Genomic DNA, 18,992 nt, shown 5'->3' with positions numbered 1-18,992 from the left:
ATCAACTATTTATAACAAGTTTTTGTTTCCATGTATGTCTTCCTGCATGCTAGTATGACTTGGCCAATTACAAACACGTTACTTCAAACTACAGCATATAGGAAATGAATGTTTACTTGGAATACAAAGAGACATCTGTTACCTTACAAATATGAGAGTCTAAGTGCTGCAGAATATATTTGGATATCAGGCAGTATGCAAGGTATGTTGCATAATGCACCCTTGAAATTAGTCACAGAACAAATAAGTTGGATGACATTTTGTAGTATTCATTGTTATTTATTAACTGTAATAGCCCCAAAATGATCATAGTACTTTTAAATTTGGATGACAAAAAATGTAAGCTTCTCTTTTCTGCATCTGGAATGAATTAATAGGCATAAGATTTTAATGGTACTGAAATCAAAAGGAGGGCAATTTTAGAGTAATTTTAAATTAATGATTCTACAATTAGTAGGTATTTTCATACCTTTCACCTTTGTCCAATATGACTCACTGCCACTAAGGCACTTGGTTTTAACTCCTGAGAAATACATATGAAAGTTAAAAAAATTTTAAAAAACCAAAACCCAAACCACCAGACAAACCTTTGCCTATTTCCCAAGTATGTTCATGATGTGTGGGTGGCTGAAATGAGTTATGGGGAGGTATTTTTATCAGAAGTAATTACCTAATTCCTTTGTGGCTCTGAACCATTCTAAACTCTAATCCAAGCCCTAATCATTATTAAAGTATTCATAAAGCCTTTACAAGACAGTATTCCAACTCATAAAGCCATTCCTTAAGAATAGTCAGTACTTCAGAAAACTTGAAGATTGCTGTGACTTCACAGGGAATCTTTGTGCTGCTTAAGAAAGAGGTGTGATGTATTTTGCAGTTGCATTTTGACTTACCTATGAATGCCCGTGTTTTTACAGCCCAAGTGTAACATATGGCATGACAATGCTTTTAAACACAAAAACACAGAAATCTGTGGCCAAAACCCATGCTTCTGACAATTTGAACTTTTCAGACTTTGATCATTTTAGTTTATTCAGCTGAGCTGATTGGTTTCTTTAGTAGGCCGAGATTAAAAGTGTGGTTTAATTAAAGCATTTAAAAAGAAGATTAATTCAGAGAGCTTGAAGTATGTAACTAGTGAATATGCTACCTCAAAGGAACGAAAACATTAAGGAAAGGTAATTTACCTAATTGTTAGTGTACTTTTGCCATAATTCCTAAGTGACAGACTACACCAACCTGGCTGCACACATCAGGGTCAAGGTTTTTATTTAGAACAGTTAGAAAGTAATCACCCATTTTTGACTATGCCAAACTATTTTTTTCTTTCAGAACATCCTAAGAGTAACTTTTTATGTAAAAGCAAAGTTGTTATCAATAGCATAAAATGCACTCTCTGTAGAGCACAAGACCAAAAAATCTTGAAAAGTGACGTACCTGCCCCAAGCTGCTTTCATTGTAGAATCTTTATCAACAGGAATGCATGAGGACTCAACAACGCTTGATTTATTCAATTTGTAGCAGAGACCACAGTCTGGATCTAACATACATCCATTACAATAACTGAAAGAGAAAGAAATAAATACTTAAACAACACTTCGTTCATTTGCACATGTCAAAAACAACAGCATCTCCTAGTCAGTCTTGTAATGCAGGTATTTCAGTTGTCAGTGTTGAAGACAAGACAACAGAACTTCTAAAAAAACTATCACATATTGCTTTCACCTTCTTCTGTGACACATTTGGTGGTCCAATTGCAAATGTCCCTCGTCCCTGACGAGGGTCTAAGATAATTCACTCACAGAATGAACTTTAATTAAAAAAAGACAGATTGGGGTTGCAGAGGAAGAATCATCATAGAATGGTTGTGTTGGAAGTGACCTTAAAGATCATCTAGTTCCAACCCCACTGCCACTAGACCACGTTGTTCAGAGTCCTATCCAGCCTGGTCTTGAACACTTCCAGGGATGGGGCATCCACAACTTCTCTGGGCAACCTGCTCCAGGGACTCACCACCCTCACAGTAATGAATGTCTTCCTAATGTCTAATCTAAACCTGCGCTGCTTCAATTTGAAGCCATTCCCCCTTGTCCTATCATACATGATACCTGAAAACCAAACTAGAATTTGGGCATGTACAGATATGAGAGTCAGTCTGAGATCACAATACCATGTGTGTCCACGTGGAAACTCAGCACCCGAGTTCCCGTAACATTTGGTGGAAGGAGTCAATATGTCAATGGAGCCAATTCACATACAGGCATCTGGTGCCCAAAAATATCCCAACTGCCCTTTACCTGTCACTGCAGAGTGTACAGTGCTCTTGCAGATCATTTCCATGCATTGTACTTGCCAGCTCTGTGCAGATGTCTCTGATTTCCTTGGGAGTCTCAAAAGGCATGAGACGCCAACATTTAGGCAAAGTTTCCTCAATGCAGTCTTGTAAACTGTTCAAGTGACTAGAAGCAAAACCGTTCTCTAGATACCACTGGTTGCACTGACCACATCTCCATTGCCTCTACTGGGAGCCTGGACACCAAGGGCTCTACAGATATTTCCCTTAGGTGTCAGTCTGAAACCTGTCCCTGAGATCAAACTGAGTGGGATGTAGGTGTGTGAGCTACAACAGCATTCCAAAGCTCTCCACGCAGTGCAAGTTATCTGAAAGTTTCCAGTACAAGTTTCACCAGGTCTTGCAAACACTCACTCATTGCTCCTGTGATTAAACTATGCAGGCATTTATCTTCCTTGGAAGCCATCTCAGATTCAGACACACATTTTCATCTGTAAAGCCCCTGATATATTCTAAAGCAGAACTTTAGGAGTTAAAAAATAGGAGAATGAGCAACTGTAAAACATAGGATAAGTGTAGAAATCTGAAAATTAAAATTTAAATGTAACATCTGGAAATGTATAATTACAGTGACCAAAATAGCTTCAACATATACTCCTGTAATAACAAAATCAAGGAAATAATCTTTTCAGAGTGTGTATCTTTATCACAACAATGACTTTGTGAATGAAGAAATAATCTGCCTAATCTACTATACCATTATGAGATAAAGTAAAAGTAACTGCATAACAAAGTCTCAAGAAACTAAAACAGTAAAGCAGATTATAAGGATTTAAAAAGTCTGAAAGTACATGCTTAAAATCTAGTCATTCAAATTCTTCTTACTATGATGTTTCTAAAAGAATTACAAGAAGGTCAATTTTATGGTAGGTGGTAAAAAGAGAGGGCTGGGACTATGTTAAAAAAGCGTATTCGTTTGTATTTTCCTACTTCTCCAAGTTTCAGAAACTTGTGCTCTTTGCTATTGTGTTCTTTCTAAACTATGAAATTACAGCAGAATTTCCATGTTGTCTACATTTAGAATATATATCTATTTTAAATATACCTTCCTCTTGCTTAACTGACACGTCAAATTTAAGTTTGAACAGCTTTTTTTTTTTTAATGAGGAAAGCTGCATTATATCAGCTCTTAACTGAGATACTAACTGCAGAAAATATTTTTACAATGGAGATGAAACAAAACTTTCAGATAAAAGTCAACCATATTATCTAACCGTAGTAAACATTTCTTCTCTTGCAAAGATAAATGAGAAAATTGTAATTCTGCAATTATCAATTTTCAAAGGGAAGGACAATCCCCATATTACAGCAGCAAGACTTAGTGAGACTTTTGTTACATCGGTATTAGTGCAGCAATGGGCAGACCAAGAGTTGACAGGAACAGAAGACAGCAGTTGAATAAAAACATTTTTATAAATCACAAATGTATTTAAGTATGCAATAACAATACTAAAAAAAATGTATAAAACTATAATATTTTCACATAGTGATAAGAATCTCATGATATCAAACAGGATATTGATATATGATTTTCAAATGTAGAATATCATCTACTCAAATGATGTTATCAAAGTACCTGTTAACAACCTGAATTTATAAAAAGCAGGGTGCCAGCACATCCAGCATGGCACCCTGGCATAGAAAGCAGTCGTTTCCAAATACTACATGCTATCAAGTGAAGAAGTGGATTTTTAAGTCAACTGTATGCAAATTATATTCAGTGTGAACGCCATGTGCAGAATTTAACAGATTAAATGGTCTTTAGGCAATAACTCTCTTCAGAATATTTCAGGATTCAAGGTTTCTCTAGATTTATTCTTTTTACATTTTACATTAAGCAGTCAAATACCAGAAACCAGCCAGAACATCAGCAAGGCACAGGAATGCAGAGACTGACAATGAGACTGACAATGAGACACAGCAATGATTGTCATCTTTATGGTGCTGCCAGCAGAGGACAGGATGGGGACTGGATACCTCAGCATTTTCCTTAGCGTCCTCAACAGAATCAATGCAGAGATGAAGCACAGAGCTGGGCTGTGCTCTGTCTGTTCTGTCCTGCTGGGCTCACTCTATGGATAATGCAACGTAACCTCATTTGGTGCTAGGCATCAGTAATCAGACAAGTAGGAAGCAGAAGATATCTTATTTATTTCTCCTTCCCATCCAGAAAAAAAATGAAGAGATTTGATTATTGATTCCAGTGTCTATATGGTTGTTACCTGATGGTTGTCAGCTGATCCTCCGGTTTTATTGGATATCATAGAATAATTTAGGTTGGAAAGGACCTTTAACATCAAAAATCTAACTGGTCTTCCTTTTGGCATTCGACATAATAAGGGATGCTGGATTTCATGTCATGCCAAATGTCAGAGGTTACAGTTTCTCATAAGAATTTAAATAATTTAAAATTATTATTTTCCACAGCTTTTCCAAAGCTTGCCTTTCAGATTGAACAGTTAAATAACTATTTACAGCCTTTACTTTAGGATTTCTCATCATTAACTATACAATGAGTTCATACAATCAGGCTCTGACTTTAGGTTTTAGGGACAAGACCAATTTATGTCAAAGGAAAAACAGAAATTCAATATACAAGACTTAAAGCCCTTTCAAATCTAACTCCCAGCAGATTTAGGGTAGGCTGTTCAAAACATTTAACATTCTTCTGTGCACTGTTTTATCACTGACAGAAAATTTTATGTTGTCTTTGATAAGATGAAGACCAATGTTTTTTCCTCCCAAATCCCAAAATATACACATTACAACTGTTTCATAACACAGTAAGGAAATCTGTGTCAGTTAATAAAGTCTAATGATCACAGAAGACACAGCATGAAATAAGCAAAGAAGACTTTTTTTCAGAGAAGCAATAAAAAACCAACCAAAGACATCTTGTGCTGGGGCTGTTTATTCTAGAAATAAAATATATAGTAGTTTCAGGCTTATGTCCTTATTCATGCCAGTCCCATTGCTGTTTGCTAAACAAAACTATTTAACCAATTTGAAACTGAGCACATATTCTGACATACCTGCTCATAGTAATGTAAATAATATAGGACATAGAATATATCAGGAAAAGAAATGCACAACATAAAACTTACTACAGAGCTCCTTTCTGTCCTCAAATGTACCTTCTTATCGACCCTACCCATATATATCCAAATATATGTCAGAGGATAAATCTACAAAAATACTGATAATTCTTCAAATCTACACCACAGATCAGTTATGGTCTCGAAAGCTCTATACAAGAATACTCCAGGATGTCTAGGTAGAAAAGGAAATTTGCATCCAATTATAAATGGGAGATATGTTTCCTTTACTTTATCATGAAATATTTATATTTGTGCTAAGTTTATGAGCCAGTGTCTTGAAAACAAGTTCACCTGTGAAGAGTCAGTTGAAAATTCCCAGGCAGGATGGTTCTCTACCAGACTGACAATTCAATATTGAATTACCTGAGAGAGATTATTTGATTTTGATGAAACCAGGCAGCATTACAGCAGAAAGGTTTTATAACGTCCTTGTTTCCTTCCCTGCTTACCAGCTGGGCTCCTAGGCAACCCAACATGAAGGCAAGTGTCTAGACTTCAGATGCTTCAGTCTGTGTAGCAGAATAACAACAACCAGGAATGTGAGGCTCCAGAAGTTCAAAGACACCCAGCTTCTTTGCATATCAGTGTGGCATGAACTCAACAGAACAAAAGTCTCAGCAGCTTGACCTTTCAGTTTATGGGGAACTGCCATGAAATGGGATTTCTGGGTTCCTGCTTCATCGTCACAGCATGTTTACTGAGAAGCTGATGGACTATTAGAATATATATCCCCAAATCTGCCATTCCTCCCTCTGATTCTGCCAACACAGTCAACATGTTCTCTTTATCTGACCAAACAGGAATAACTGACATCTAGAAAGGCAGACAGCACTAACTTTGAGGTCCCTCAATAGCAATTTCTTGCCAGCCTGAGCATCAGCAGCTTTCAGAATACTCTGCTCTGGAGCAGGCTGCCTGATTAACCGTTCCTTAGGTTAGAGGTTGATCACAAAGTTCACAGCACCATCCTCTTTCACAGAGATCTTACAGTGTGGGGATGAATTATTAATTGACTAGATGTGCACATTTTTCTTTATACCAAAACTACTATTTTCTTTCTTCCTAACGGTGTAGTTTACGAGCCTCCAGTACAGTCTCTAAAAATACTGAATAAAATCTCTGACCTGCCAAAGTGACCCTCCAGATGACAATAAAAGGTTCACAATTGCTTTTCCCCCACTGCTTATGTTTGGTTTGTCATTACATTTTGTGCTTTAAATTTGCAAAATAACCTTTGAAGTAATGACTTTCCTACAATTCTCAGCAGTCTCATAATGTGAGCTGCAAGTTGTACTTTGCCACTTTTTGTTGAGTGATTCAGCACTAAAAAGACCTCTGTCCACTACCCTTGCTCTGCAAGTGCCATTTCTTTTGTTGTCACACTATTTTGTCTTTTTCGAGATGAAACTCAGTTTCTGAATTATTCATTTCAAAACATTTAATTGATTTTAATTTTTGCCACATTTTAAAGAACTTACAACTCCGCCTTCTATGTTCTGTTATCCAATACAAAATGTATCAGTATCTTCCTATTGTCCGGTTACAGAAATGCAAACCAAACCTGATAATATATTGTGGACTGTGTAGCTCTTTGACAGAATGTAACACCTGACTGCATAATATTCTACTATGTGAGTAGCATGAACAGCCACTCAAGAGTATCAAAATGTCCCCAAATACAGACGTTTTCTGGGACAGACTCCTTCCACTTCTTTTGGATTCATCATTCACACCGAGCACACGCTGCACAAGCAGCCCAAGTATGTGAAGAAGGATTTATATGTGAAGATCTGATACATCCACAACATATAAGTTGGACCTGATGATCCTTAAGGGTCCCTTCCAACTTGAGATACTTATGCAGGACATTTTGTTCATGTCCTGTCTTCTCCAGAGAGTAAATTCTAGTGTCATGGGCTTGCTGAACACACTGCTCCTGCTCTGTATGATGCAAATATTCATATTCCTGAATAAGGTTTTACTCATAGAACTGCAGGAACAACAAAAACCATTTCAGGAAAGGCTCAATGTAGGGATGGTAGGATCTTGTAGTATCTACAGAGGATTAGCAAATCCCTCCCAGAGAGAACATAAGCAGAAAATCACTGCAGGCTGGAAGGAATGCCACTTTGACTGTCCCCTGCTTTCTACTCTTTCCAGCTTGCTGTTTGCTACAGTGGAAGCATGATCCTAGGCCAGGTGGATCTTTCATTCTGTCTAGCATGCCCTCAGATTTAATCTTTGCTCTCAAGATTGGTTATGCACATAGTCTTCTGCCTCCCTTAGCATGGAATGTAGTTGCTTTCCAGTTCCTTATAAAACAACAACAAACTTCCTTGCTTCTGTGCTTGTATTCTCCTGTTTAAAACCAGACAATGTCTCTTCCTCCAGCTCCAAATGAAAGAAAATGCCCAAGACACATGAGCTGAGTATCACTGGTCAGGACATGTCTACTCAATTGGACGCAGTAAATGGCAACTGATGAATCCAAACAGCCAAGGTATTAAATCCAACAAAAAAAATATAGGGACTTTTGGACAGATACTGCAGTATCAGCTCTGTTCACATGTCAGGATATTGATGCCTTCAGCCGCCTACAAAACTAGGAAACTTAGGGTTTTTTGGTAAATAGCTTACTTCATTTTTATACACAAGCTCATTTTGTGTTGAAAACTGCCTGATGCTTGTGTCTGACATCTTGTGCTGCTTGCACGTTTCACCCCGCCTCAGGCACAAAATCAAGCCCCTCTTTACAGTTCTGATGATTCCTGTGTTGTTTCCAAAAGTGAAGCACTAGATTTAGATTGAATATAACTGGACGAGAACATAGGGGATGCTTTAAGAAGTGAAAATGTGCGCTAACTGCCTGATACCACTTCCAGCTGTCATATCTGGGACACAGGAAATACAGTATTTAACCAAGAATGAGAAAAACCCACTTGGACTTCAAGAGCACTTTCCTGCTATTATAGGAGATCAAATGACAGTAAGGTCTACCAGCACTCTGTTGGGTGTATATCCACACGTGATACCACACATGTATCCACTCAGTGATGTCCATAAGGAAAAGCTCTAATTTATAATCACAGTACTTGTGTGCTGGCTGCAATTCTGTAATTTACCACACAGCTACTCCAACAGATCTAAATCACAGTTATGTTCAAGTATGATTAAGCTTTTCTCATCTTCAAATCAGGCTCCTACTCCATCTAGTCCACTGAGACTATTCCTTGGTGTCCTCCCTAGAGTTCCAGACCAGTACTGAATCCTTATCCTTCCTGATACACCAGCCACACAAAAACACATTAGCTTTCTTCCAATGTTCCTTAAACCTTCTTCACAAAGGCTCACATGCCTCAACTATGCCACATAATTTATATAACCTCAGAGCAACTGTTTTTGGCCTCTTGGTGTTTGCTACTTCTGCTTTAGATCTGGTGAGGACCCCGAAGGCTCACCTATTCTTCCCACCTGTCACAGTCCTATAAAGGAAATCACTCTTTACAAACCTTACCTAGTCCTTAGATCCTCATGGCTACACCAGTACTGCTATAACACCTTGGTATACTGTGTTGGAATACTGACACCTCACGAAAAGTGTCCTGATCTACTTGCTCACAGGAATCAGTTGTTTCTTGTCTTTGATGATATTTTTTTCTGAACTTATATAGCCCCTAGCATAAGAGCTTCCTGATTTATTCCTGGAACAGAGCAACACAGACAATAAGGAACAAATACATCTGACTTATATGTACCTTTATTTTGGATGTAATGGCAGTCTCTGTAGCATATTTTGTTTTTAAAACTACTCTTCCAAAGAGACCCTACACATAGATACTATACTAGCAGCTTCCAGGTAGATCAGACAGAAGCCTTGTTCAAACTTGATTAAAATCACCCTTGTGTGACTAAAACCTGCAGACCATGTAAGGTGTAACATCATCACTTTGGAAAACTAGAAAAAAATTCCCTAAGCATTGTTTCAGTTTTTGTTAAACAGCAAAGTCTTAGAAGTATTGGCAGAGATGTGAAGTGTTAGTAGGTTACTATATGAATAACAATGCCTTATTTCCTCGTAAGTGCAGAGTTTGAGTCAAAGTATGTGGAAATGTTAACAAGTTACAGGGATGGCATTGCACTCATAGATATTATAGTTCAGGTAAGTCACTTTTTAGATCTTTGTGTTTAAATTAAAGAGAGGACTTTTTCCTCACTCCCATTAAAGATGCTTACTACATGGACTGACATACTCCTTCCTATTCTTTATAATTTAAAATTAAATTACAAGTTTTGATTGATAGGAGCAACATGCCAGCAAAAAGAAAATTATTACCAAGCAATATAACCTTATATTATTCACTTAATATATTCCAAGACCATGTTGAGGTCACTTCAGAGTTCTACAACACAAACTATCAGAATTTTAATTACACTTCATAAGAGCTGGCAAAAGTATTCTCAAACATTTTTATCTCTTCGCATATTCATAATTTTTTTACCTTAATAGCCAAACCACATTACTATATTTATTATTGCAATTCTCAGTTGTCAGTAAGACCAGTAGCTCAAGTATTTTGGTATTAGAAACAGAAAATGAGACTCACACTTTAAAAGATACTGGTTCCATGATACAGTGACATTATGCAGAGTACCAACACTTAGTTTGCTGATAAATAACTCACTATCAATGAGTTATGTCAATAAAATAAAGCACAATAGCTAATACACTTACTATATGTATCCTAAGGCTATTAAATACAATAAAACCAGCTTCAGTTACTAGGTTAGCTGAGTTTTTCAGGACTGATCACAATTATATATTTTTGCTACATTCATAAAGAAAATACATATTTCTGTCCATTAGCTATCTTATAAAATGGCTGTGTTAGAGTACTAAATATTGGTGCCTCCATCTCGGTGGTGTGTATTTGTACAACAAGCTTAGGAACATTAACCACGTGAGGGTGACTAATTCAAAGATGAACAGCAGAGTCCTTGTGTGCCCAGCACAGCTGGCACCGCCTGTATTATTCTAATCAGCCTGAAGACAATGTGTTCAGGAAGGATCCTGAGAAACTTCTTGTGCACAGGTATTATTTCCTTAAGATATGAGTGTTAACCTAAGCTTAACACAATATTTACCATTTTCATACAGTAACTGAGAAGAAAAATTTTGCTTAAGCAGAGCAAGTTCACATTATGCCTTCTAGAGCTGACCAAGTGTCAAGAAGTGCAGTGAGAGAGACAGACACATGAATAAAAGGAGACAAAAGGACTAAGAATATAAGGCAGCAGGACAACAGTCATTTTACAGAAATGGCTCAATTTCCCAAACAGTCACACCACTGATTCTTTAAAGACTGAGAAAAGGTAGGAGGGTAACTAATGTCCTAATGCCCCAACCTCGACCCCCTTCCAGAACCAGGCAAGTTCCCAGTAAAAACAGGAACATGTTCATAGAGTTTTGGTAGTCAGAATAGGAATGGCTAGTTCATCTTTTCATTTCTAAGGTGATAAATTTTGGGATGGCATTGGTTTGTATTCTTAAATTTACCTCTGAGCTTCTCTGTGGCCTTGATGATATGTAACAGATCATGGCTGCTGAGGAGATTAAGATCAAACAAAGCAGGTGACCACACTGCAAATTATCTACACAACCTTACACAGCTGAGTGTGAAAATGAAGTTTGATTTAAGGATGGCACAGAGAGAGCATTCACTCTGCCCCTCCTCAGTGAGACACACACCCACTTCCACCTGTGAGAAGGCAAAACAGATTTCAGTGTTCAGAGTGTCCTGCTAAATTTGCATTATTTCTGTGATTCAAATTTTGTTTCACAGATTTATGGATTATTTTTTGTCTGTTTGACTATGATATTGTACATCCCTACACTAAATGAAAATATTTTGTTTGATATTCACAGCATATGTTACTGGTTTGTTTTCTGTAAACATGTACAAGTATCTTGTTACTCTGTTTGCATGGCACAGCTCTTTCAGAACACAGTGTTCAAGCCCTAGGTGCTTTTTTGAATTAGGACAATGACTATGCTCTTTATTTGCTAGTCTGTTCTATCTTCATTGTTATTCTAGCAGCAGGAATTAATCTGTGCAGAGGAATATGGATCTGAAGGAACAACAAGCAAACATACTGTTTGTAGTAGCTCCAAGGGTTTCTTAATGGACACCCCCATTTACTCAAACACAACAGATTTGCAAACATAAAAAGCATTTTTACTCTGAACAGTGTCAGTGAAACTTCTGTCAGCAAAATAACTGAAGTTTCCATAACTTATAAATACATTTTGGCAAAGACAAATGCAAATTATATTTAGGAAACACCTCCACACTCTGAAATGCCCAGGCTGCAAATAGGTTTATACCCTAAGGATAGCTCACCTCAGAGAAGCACTGTGTCACCATTAGATGAAGAAGACTGTGAGCTGCATTTGTGTAGGCACACATATTCAAAAGCAGTTACAGTGAGATGGCATTACTTGTCCATCTTCTGAAGTCCTGCTGCCTTTTGCTTTTCCCAAACTTTCTGAGACCTCTTGAAGGCTTGCAAGAGACAATGCTAAGCAATCTAAGACACCAACAGTTACAGTGGTGCAAGCTAAAATATAGGTTAAACAGCAAGAGACCACTGCCATTAAGTTACCTCCTTTTACTTTGACTGGATATCCTGTTTGTAACTCTCTGCAGTAACACTTGCTGCCCTAGGTGGAGGCTATCTATACAGTATTGTTCTTGGAGTAGCAAAGAAGATATGGAACACTGGCATTATTCAGAGTAGACTTTTACTTCCAAATCCTCTGGTTTGAGAATCTCTTTGATTCAACTCCATAATTGCCACAGGGAATACGTCCAGGGCCAAAAAGGAGGGAGAGGTGAGCCACACGGCATAAAATCCAGCCTTTAGCTTTCCTTTGGTTTGCAGACTCCATCTCTTCCTTCCAAGACCATGCATGTTATGCTGAACTTCTAACCCAAGTGGAACGGTGAAAATACCATCTACTTTCTCATGACTAAAACAATTTTAAAAATTTCCCTTCCACACAGTTAACTGAAGTCCTAGGCAAATCCTTCTCACATTCTTCTTTTAAGGAAATATTATTGCAAAAGGAGAGCATTTGGTAGCTCTTCCTCCTTTACATCTTTTAACCAGACTACTCACCATTTGTAGACATGCCCATCTCAAAAATTGCAAAATACTGCTGTATAGCTCCACAGTAAAAACCAAGTAAAAATACAGGATTTTGCATGTAGAAATCCTTATATCTGGTAGTATCTCATGTTGCAGTTATTAGTATCTATTTATACTCAACGAATACCTTCCATCCCCTCCCCAGATCCTTAGAATCTTTCATCTAAGACATTGCTCTAGCATAAGAAAAGCCATGAACCAGCCAACACTGCTAGGAATCTAAAGGTGTAGCTCTCCTTTCTTGGCATTTATTTCTATTACAAACACCTGTAAAACAGATTTTGAACATAAGTAAGAATTTCTTCAGCCGTTGAACTAGTCTTCTCTGAATAGGGAAATTTCTAGTCTGCCAGCTAACTGAACAAAAGAGCACCCACATGTGAATAAAACTCACAAAATACAGAGTATTACACATTCCTAAATCCCCAGAAGTAATGTTACTTGAAACTATGATTGCATATGGAAGTGCATCTTCTACCTACTATAGAAAAATAGGTCAAAAGCATCACATTTATTTTAATTATTAATTGGTATGTAATTAACTGAAGATTTATTTTTTTTTTCCGCTCAGGAAAACCACAGGCAAGAAACACACATTCTTGAAGAGTTTACAGCTGTTATGCATGACAAATGTACAAGCAGATGAATAACAGCAAGTATTTTTACAAATTCCTTGTGAAATATTCCTGACTTTGTGAACACTATGACTTGTAGCAAGTGTGATATATCACAGGAGGTAAATGTGGAATTTGCCACTTAACCATCTTATTTAGTCCAAGAAACTCCAAAGGATTATTCAGAGAATTTAATCAGGGTCTAATCTTCTCTACAGAGGGAAGTTAGGATTTAACCTTTAGCTATTTAGTTTAGTTCCTTGTGCCAGGCTTTGTGAATAACTGCCTATTACTCCACTAAGTTGTAAAACTCAATTAAATGGAAACAATCTTCAAGAAGATTGGATGAATGATCATGAAATCTCACCTGTATTTTGTGCAGGTAGAGTTTTGATGTGAAGGATCTGGTGGATTAAGTGTGATTCTTGGCGAGACCTGAGCTGATAGCAAAAATCCCGAAGCTAGGATAATGAGTGCTACAGCAGTACCTAAAAATACAGATAAAGAACAATGTGATACTTTTCTCTAGAGCACATGATATAATTCTCTACTGAACTGAACTCTGCTTGGAAAAGCAAGGCACTCCATCACTATGCACAAGGCATTCCCTAAGGAGTTGTGATGAGAACCTAAGAAAATACCCTTTGCGACATCCACATCTTGAATTAGGTTAAATGTTAAAGTCGAGTGCATCGAGTTTAATGTCCAGATATTAAATTAATAGGTTGACACTTCTGTAATATGTGAAATTGACAACTGCATGAATGAACAGATAATATTATTTTTGGTGTTTAAAACATTACTGTAAAGATAAAATTTAACAGCGACTTTGAAATCACCACACTTCTTCCCACTCTCACACCCAGACTTGCAGACTTTTCTGTAAAAAAGAAAATAGCATCAGCTTTTTTGTTGACTCTACTTCCCTTTGTGAAATGAGAGAAATTTGACATTTAATAAAAACACCATCAAAAAGTCCAACATCAATTTCTGATCTTGTTTCAAAGAGCAGACATAACATCTGCTAGGAAAAACTCTCTTTCCATCTGTTTGCTCCTGTCTCCCCCAACAAATTCCTTGTGCAAGAGCTGGGCAAAATGAGGAGAGGAAGATGACAAAAGAGGTTTGTATTTTGTGCAACAGGTCATTACTACAACACAACTCACAGTTTTCCTACCTTATTTGTCACACACACACAATATACTGCATCATTTTAATGAAAACTGACATACCTCACTACTCATGATACTACTGCAAGTGCTTCAAACTCAGACCTAATAAAACCTTTACATCCTGCTACTCAACGATGCATTGAGATCTACATTGTACAAAATACCCTGTATACCTATTTGAATACTCACTATTTATGTGGCATATTTTATTTGAGAGGTCATATACAACATGTATGGCCTGATCTAGTAATAGCAGTAGAAAATGAGTAATAACATTACTTGTGAGTTAGTGACTGATCGCGCAATGACGTTATTCTTACTGCATAAAACCAGACTCACGGACCACGGAAGCACATCCCAGCAGGAAGGTAGCACACATTTACAAGTGTGCAGTGATATAGCTTAATGACTAAGGGCAAATGAAAGACATTGTATTAAATTCCAAATACTTCTCATCATCTCTTTGCTCTGTATGTTAAAAGCATGTAAGTAATTTTCTCAGTAACGCATCTGTGTGAACCTTTAGAAATGCCATTACACTAAACCCCTCAACATGTCAGTCTGGTAATCTTTGAGAAATTATGCATTATCTGGTCTTTATTTTGAAGTTTAAACTATTTTTGCTGGGCGGAGAACAGAACGGATGTATTGGCAGTTTTGGGGGTGGGTTTGAATGTCTTTTTAAAGAGAAAAGCGAGATTTTCCCAGCTGGCAAACTCACCAAGTATGTGGAAACCTTTTCCTGAGAGATAAATAATATCTTAAGTACAAAGATGTGTAATATAATTATCCATGAATGTGCCTGTGCAGCAGTTATGGCCAACAGGAAGGAATGTGCATGAAGTGCAGAAGGCTGAATGACACATTTACCTGAACCGAGGCAACGAAGACATTAAACTCAAACTGTGTGTGGAAAAAGCACCTACTCACCGTAAGATATTTCAATTTATTCCATATTTGGCTTTGTACTGCTGTGGCCGGTAGGTACGCTAATAATACCAGTATTCTGGGCGGGTTGGATATTACACTAGATTTACTGTACTTTCAAAATGCCATAAACCAGACAGAAAATATCTTTAGACAGGGCTTACAATCTTACTCATATTCATTTTAAATATGCCTTGTCTGTCTTTCAAGTTAACCAAATACACTAACATTCACTTCCAGAACCTCTGTAAATGTCTTATTTCTTTGGAAAAGTACGCAATATGTAAACCTGGGGAAATGAAGTTTAATATGTTTTCATTCTGTGGGAAGTTGTGCTATGATGAACAAAAACAAACAATTATAGCACATCATTAGCTGAAATGGGAAAAAACCCAGAAATATCCTGAAGATATTTTAGATCCTCTCTGTTTTAGAAAGACACAGATTGTCCAATGCTCAAGTACCACCCTGCTTTCAAATCGACAAATTCTGAAGGGGAAAAAGAAAACCACAAATAAAATGGATAACATACTTGTCAAAATTCCTGCATGTTTCCCAATTAACAGCTTTGAAGAAAGAAGTTAACTGAAGAAAAAGAAGAAAGATAAAGAAATGATAACCAGTTATAAAATGAATGTGAAACTAAGATGAATTGGTAACTGCAGTAAAGAGAAAGAAAAATGTCATTTTTTTTTTTAGTAGCAGTTTACTATAATTTTCTTAACCCTATATGAAGGGCTCAATTTTTCAAAAGTTTCTAATATTTTGAAAATTATAAAGACACATTAAATGAAATGTAAAATAGCTCTTTCTCAAAGTTTTCATAAAGCAGGAAAAGCACATGAGTTTACAAAATGAAATTACAGTATATCGGCTTTTAATCAAAATATTAATGTTACTATCTCTCTTCTGGTTATTCTTGCAGGTTTTCCTCTAATAAACATCTAATAAATTAGCCTTTATCGATAAAACAAAACCCCACAGCTGTGCAGCAGTAGGCAAAAATAGTAGTTTTGTTTTCGTTTTGTGCAATGAGAGACTGGGGCATACCCAGCTTCCCCAAAGACCAGACAAACTGCCAGTAATAACTCAGTGTGAAAGTTAATGTCCTTGGAAATGCAAAGAAGAGCAGTAAAAAATATGTTTACCTCTTGAGAAAACTCAACATGGAAAACAAATCCATCAGCAGATTTAGTAATTATCATTCTATTACACAGCACTCTTGTTAAGGAAAACAGATCATATCCACCACTACCTAAATCAAAGTTTCAACTGTTGAATAAAAAAATTCTAAATGGTACAGAGAGATGACATATGCTTTCATTATTGTCATTATTTGTACTTTTCTTAAGGAGGGGCTGCATGATAAAAACCACAGGAAGCAATGCAGCACAGCTCAAGTGATGCTGCAGACCGAGCGCCAGCAACTGACCACAAAAGAAAGAAAATTTTTACAAAACAATTACTTTGTGTCCACACATCATTAGCAAATAATCCTTTAATGCATTGTTAATTCTATGTCTTATTTCTATATCCTACTTTGTTCCACGACTAATATGCTTTGTAAGAGACATTTATATCTACATTTCAAATGTACAGCCTTTGAATATGTTAAACAGAGCCAAAAAGCAAAGAGCTCTGATCATATGAAAAGTCCATGTGGGAATAACAGCTCTACAGCTGAGTCCAGATAAACTTCTGAGGGGCTAGCTTGACATTTGAGATTATTAGGGTCAAATCAATAAATAAATAAATACTCTGTTCCAACAGAGTACAAAGGAGAGGTGGCACCCAAGCACCAGAAGCGTCAGTGCAGGGCCTGGAGAAATCTGCTTCACAGAAAAACAAGAAAACAGACTGGTTGGAGGAATCAAAGAACTTATGGGGGAGAGGCATTTTAATAGATCTGCATGCAGACTGTGATAAAAGTATCAATTTGAGATTTTTGTTGATATCTTTTAAGACGTGAGTAATGTGCTTTTACAATCTCCTCTGTCATCACCTCATTTCTGAACTTGGATTGTGAAAAACACTTCAGGTTTCTTGACTCCAAATCAAAATTATAACCAAGCAAATACACATTTATTGCAACTTGGAACACCAAACTGCCTCCAAACTGCATGTTTCAATTTAAAGATCTGAGTAATTGTGTACCAAACGTATCTGTGTACCCAGACATGTCACTGGGTTGTCATTGTTCTGCCTATATAAACACATTCAAATACTCGAGTGTAGATTAACTCAACTGGAAGCTGGGAACTGCACATGGCAGCTGGTCCCACTCTGCTGTGTTGCACTAACTAGAAGTTTGGATCCTTGACAGCAACAACAGAACAAAATATGGAGACATTAAACCTTCCCAGCCAAACACTTCTGAACATTATTTCAAGAGGAGAAGGAACTGTTTCTCTTTTCGAAACCATGTTCTTGAAAATGTCTGAACCTTCCAGACATTCAGCCAGAGGCAGGCATCAGTCACAGATCACTTCAGCCAGAATGAGCCCATGATGCAGGAATAAACAGGGAATTAGCAGGTTCATGGCAGGACATACTAAACACAGGGTGGGTGCTTGCTCTGCATTTTCCTGCTTCCAAGAGAAGACTGTTGTGATGAGTTACGGTGTTTGAATATTTGGATAAAATGTACAAACCCAGAATTCTGCCCTTTAGTATCTCATACAGGAGATGAATTAAAATAACACTAATGTATGTAAGGTATTTACTGCATTGTATCTGAGGTAACTATGCAAAAACTGCATTGTTTTTTAAGAAGTGCTGCAATGGTTATGCAATATGCTTTCCCTGGTACTTCTTCATGAGATGGTTCTGAATTCCAGTTTATCCGCCAGGAATTACATAGGAGATTTAAAAAATAACCAGGAGTGAAGTTCCAAGCATTTGATTCCTTAAATTGGAAAAAAAAGCTAAAGCTAAATAAAAACATTGTTAAACATGGCTTGAAGGAGAAACTCACCTGAAAAAATAACATGCTGTCATTTTTAAATTAGCCTTTAACTGTGGTACTATACTACTAGTCTTGAAAGGCTGAATGATTTCAGGGAGAAGATGGCAACAACACTGTAATTTTAAAGAGGACTACTTTGAAAAAAATTGCTCTTGAAATTTTATTTTCCTTTTATTAATAATTATAAGGAAGATACTAAACACTAATGAAACACTCACCTGTTAAGCTACCAAGTGTAAGTTTCCGGCGACCCATTCTTTCAACAAGCCAGACTCCCACAAGAGTAAAAATGAAGTTTATAAATGCTGTCAGTGCAGCCAGCCAGATTGCAAGCCTGTCATCTTCCACTCCTGACATCTGCAGAATGGTAGCACTGTAGTACCTATGAGGGGAGGGAGAGACAAATACGAACACCATTTATTTCAATTTGGCTCATGTTATAGTTTCTGATTTTAAATTGAAAAAGATCATAACGAATATCAAGTGTGACCTCCTGCATAATGCAGCTGCAGACTGACATCCAATTATCCTGGGAAATCAGGCATAACCAAGGCATAACTCACACCTGACTGGTTTTGACCGGTGGACATCAACAGACGAACTGCTATTCTCTTGGTTGTTTGTATTTTCAATGGTCAGTCATACTCTGCTACAAAT

At 37.1% G+C, this 18,992-nt stretch overlaps 1 protein-coding gene across 2 annotated transcripts in view; it reads right to left on the bottom strand.

The window, feature by feature from the left end:
• Positions 1–18,992, bottom strand: part of SLC2A13 (solute carrier family 2 member 13) — a 152,697-nt gene that overhangs the window by 27,727 nt on the left and 105,978 nt on the right. For both annotated transcript variants that reach the window (XM_051805017.1, XM_051805018.1), the window contains exons 5-7: positions 18,554–18,717; positions 13,639–13,759; positions 1,438–1,563 (exon numbers count right to left, since the gene is read on the bottom strand). In XM_051805017.1, the coding sequence (XP_051660977.1) occupies positions 1,438–1,563; positions 13,639–13,759; positions 18,554–18,717 (411 nt within the window). The remainder of the gene's footprint in view (positions 1–1,437; positions 1,564–13,638; positions 13,760–18,553; positions 18,718–18,992) is intronic.

Source organism: Manacus candei, unplaced genomic scaffold (assembly GCF_025592945.1).
Source record: "Manacus candei isolate 608988 ecotype Guabito, Panama unplaced genomic scaffold, ASM2559294v1 h1tg000063l, whole genome shotgun sequence".
Taxonomy (NCBI): domain Eukaryota; kingdom Metazoa; phylum Chordata; class Aves; order Passeriformes; family Pipridae; genus Manacus; species Manacus candei.
The sequence above is the reverse complement of the archived record's forward strand: the minus strand, read 5'-3'. Positions and strand labels throughout refer to the sequence as shown.